Here is a 3,698-nt window from a genome sequence, read left to right as displayed (position 1 = left end):
GATAGATTATACCCTCAGGAGTCATTTAAGACAACAATCTCAATTTTGAAAAAAAAAATGTAGTTAATGCCTTTTTCTGAATCAGGGCAGTATAGCGCTCCTCTGTTTATTACAATCGTGAAATCATTTTTCTTCTTAAAGGGCTCGTACATAATGAAAACATAACTAAGCAGGAAGTTAAGGCAGTTAATGAACGAAAGTACAAATACTGTGCAACAAAACTTTGCAATATCCATAAAAAAAAAAAAACCCCCAAAAAAAAAAAACAAAAAAAAAAAACCAAAACACTACAATGGCAGAACGGGCACCTAGAAACAATCAAAAGGGTTACGATAACCAAAGATTATCATGTATTAAAATGATAAAATTTATAGTTCCCTGCATCGCTTTTTCGTCTAAGATTGTTAATACCAATATATATGGATTTTTAAAATTATTAGTAAACTCTAAAAGTAATTGAATAAGCCTTAACGTTTGAAACACATGAACTTTCTGACAAGTGGCAATGGACGCCGGCATTCCCCGGCACCACCCCGTCGCAATTTACGGTACGTAATTATAGGAGTAACGTAAATAATGCACACGTAACTAAAATACAATATTTCACTAGAGTATAATAATTAGTACAGTGCTGAAGATACAGAATGCATTATTGTCCAATGATTAGAAGTGCGTGAATCATTAACACTTTATTTTAACAATGTAGTTTAACTAGGTGTAAAGGTCATTAGTAACGTATTGATTTATATCCTAATCCTGATGTGTAAATAGTTACATGTCATAGATGTCTTCAGTGATTACATGTCTTCGATAATTACACGGTTTCTTTTATAAGTCACACTGCTTACAGTAGCGACGCTACTATGGTGCTTTACCCGGTTGTTAAACCTTTTTTTGATTGTCTGCCGCACCTAAAATACAAAAATTACAATTAAAATACAGTAGGATTATTTTTTAACGAAAATCTTTACAAAGCTTGAAAAAAAATTGTTGCTTTAAAAAAAATGCTTACATAGATAGTAAGGTAAGGTTTTTGCTAATACTGGTTACAAAGATGTTTTCGTCAGATAAACTGAATACAATATCTTTTCGTCAGTTACAATTTCAACATAGAGTGATTAAACCGTATAGATTATGATAGTAGAAAAATTAGCTTTCGTCAGTTCATCTGCAATAGTTTACAAAACATTTAAAGCAACATGGAATCACCTCTTTGCTGAAGGCGCACTGCGAGAGCCACACGAAGAATCCTTGCATGGAATTCAAGACAACATAGATGTATTCCACCACTTTCCAATCACAAAAAACGATGATGACACCAAAAATCCATGGAAGTCCCACGGCTGGGGCAAGGAGCAATATACCATGAAACATATTCCTGTTAACAAAAATGAAAAATATGCTCACTAAATATTCATGGGAAACAATTATTATATCGACAGCACACTTATTGACAGTCCTCTATCACCTGAAACGGATCACAATATTATACTCTCGGGTGATATAATTCAGAGCTGTCACATCAGAGTGTATAACTCCGCCCTGTGCCTAAATACTGAACAGTAAGCAGTCTGTGTATTGGCAATTTCTTTCCTTTTTAAAACATTAATTCAGCAGTAACTCGCCAATTACAGGATAAACGATGCTTTATAAATTATGTCTTTAAATAAGGCTTAGGGAGTGGCGTTGTTTTCTGTCGTGAGAAACAATCCTGCTGTGACTGCAATTGAAGCCGAGTTCTACGATTAGAAGCCAAGCATCGTAACCATTAGGCTACTGAACTCCACTCCACTTTATGCTCGAGATTGAAAGAAAATCAAATTTCCAAGACATTGACCTTGATTTTTGACCACTTCTTCACAAAATTTAATCATGTGTTTCTTTTGTTATTATGTACTATTCAACTAAACTTTATAATGATTAATTTCATAGTTTCTGGGTAATCTTGCTAGCGGACAAACAGACAGAGAATACTAATCAAGAGGAATTATTATTTACTTATGATCGGCATTGGCCAATAATCGAAGAATTGTTCGGAAAAGATCAAGGTAGGTGATCCTCGGGTTTTAATATATTTTTGTAGGCCGCAAGACATACCGTCGGACCCGCAAATAGCCCGTGATGGGTTATTTTAAATAGTACATTGACATAAATATTCTTGTAAAGAATATGTTTTTGTTATAACTATTTGGATTTGTTAAAATATTTGGTTTTATTGTAATGCAGAAATGATTTTTTTTTCTAACCTGATTCTAATGAACCTTTGTATTTCTTCTTTAGATTGGTCCGGTATTTTAGATTTCTCGAACGTTACGTAGCCAATAACACACAACTGTACGATGATAATCTATAATAGAATGTTACGTTTTAAATGAAAAGTAAGCAAATACGGTATGTTGCAAAACCTCTCATAACTGAAAAAAGTACAATCCAGCCTAGTATGCGGATATTATAGTAATATATCTTTCAAGATGTTGGTAATATATAAAAACGAAATGTAGGATGAAAATCTTTATAAATGATTTATCTTTTTAGTATTGTGCACAGAAGCTGGAATACAGCACAATTGATAATAGAAAACATTGAAAGCCTATCGAATCCAGAAAAAAATTAACCATTATTATCTTTAACTTGGCTAAAAAACAAATTGTTTATTTTTTTCCAACCAGGTTATCATGCTTTCTAGATGTAATGTATTAAAGGTTTGTGTTAGTATGTTGAAAAGAGAAACATTACCAGATTGGTGAGGCAGACTATCAGAATGAAACTCCAAATGGTACCAGATTCAGTATCTAACCAGCACCTAAAATTAACATAATTTAAAAAGTAGAAATACCGGTGTTTACTGTTTTCGTTAAAATAGTTCCGAGTAGTTCAGCACTCAGCTGACATGACAAATGATGTGCTACTCATTGCAATCAGTTGTGGCCCCAGAGATTTGCCGAAAGGGAATTAAATAAATCTGACATAGAGTCCAGACTAAAGAGATGCGTACATCAGAGTCCTCGAGTAAATGGTTGAAACTGTGCTTGAAGACCACAATATTAGAAATTGAAATACTTTGGTAGGATTGGCTAAATAATGCTTATATAGTCTGAGGACTTCAAGTGTTTAACGACAACTGGAGGTCCGACGGTGAAACATTTTCCTCATTGACTCCGCTGGCGCAATCATTGCGACTTAATAAGGATTTTATTGGAGTAGGGGAAACTATCCCCAAGCCCCACATGTTCCCTTAACAATTATATCTATGGTTTAACGCAAACACATTTGCTACTGCCAATATATATATTTACTTCCAACAATAACAAATATAAAATTAAAAAGGTCGTGCAGGGGCAGTCACGAATAAGCAAAAGTTAAAAAAGATAGTGCTGCTTCATTTCTTTGTCAACAAACTCAGCACCAATACAATAATATACTTTAGGAATTATGCATAGGCCCAGGCCACTAAAATATAAAAAAATAGTATTTAGTCAAAGAATCTTCAAAATTAATATTTAAAAAATGAATAGTACGGTAATTTATTCCTAAGTATAAAAGTAACAAATTAATTTGATTATTTGTCGGCTGAGCTTTGCTGCTCTTATACTAGTATTCAGTAACGGTAACATTTTTTTCTTATTCTTAATCCTATTACTACAGTATAGTGTTAATAAGTTTATATATGTAGTAGTAATATATATATATATATATAT

At 33.0% G+C, this 3,698-nt stretch overlaps 1 protein-coding gene across 1 annotated transcript in view; it reads right to left on the bottom strand.

The window, feature by feature from the left end:
- Positions 1-300: 300 nt before the first annotated feature.
- The window catches only part of LOC117111773 (adhesion G protein-coupled receptor L4-like), a 16,897-nt gene continuing 13,499 nt past the window's right edge, over positions 301-3,698 (bottom strand). The window contains exons 10-13 of the mRNA XM_033254767.1: positions 2,737-2,803; positions 2,247-2,347; positions 1,210-1,378; positions 301-911 (exon numbers count right to left, since the gene is read on the bottom strand). Coding sequence (XP_033110658.1) covers positions 798-911; positions 1,210-1,378; positions 2,247-2,347; positions 2,737-2,803 — 451 coding nt within the window. The 3' untranslated portion in view covers positions 301-797. The remainder of the gene's footprint in view (positions 912-1,209; positions 1,379-2,246; positions 2,348-2,736; positions 2,804-3,698) is intronic.

This window comes from Anneissia japonica, unplaced genomic scaffold (assembly GCF_011630105.1).
Source record: "Anneissia japonica isolate Jap-2015-1 unplaced genomic scaffold, ASM1163010v1 scaffold10057_len72246_cov111, whole genome shotgun sequence".
Taxonomy (NCBI): domain Eukaryota; kingdom Metazoa; phylum Echinodermata; class Crinoidea; order Comatulida; family Comatulidae; genus Anneissia; species Anneissia japonica.
This window is presented reverse-complemented; position numbering and strand designations above follow the sequence as displayed.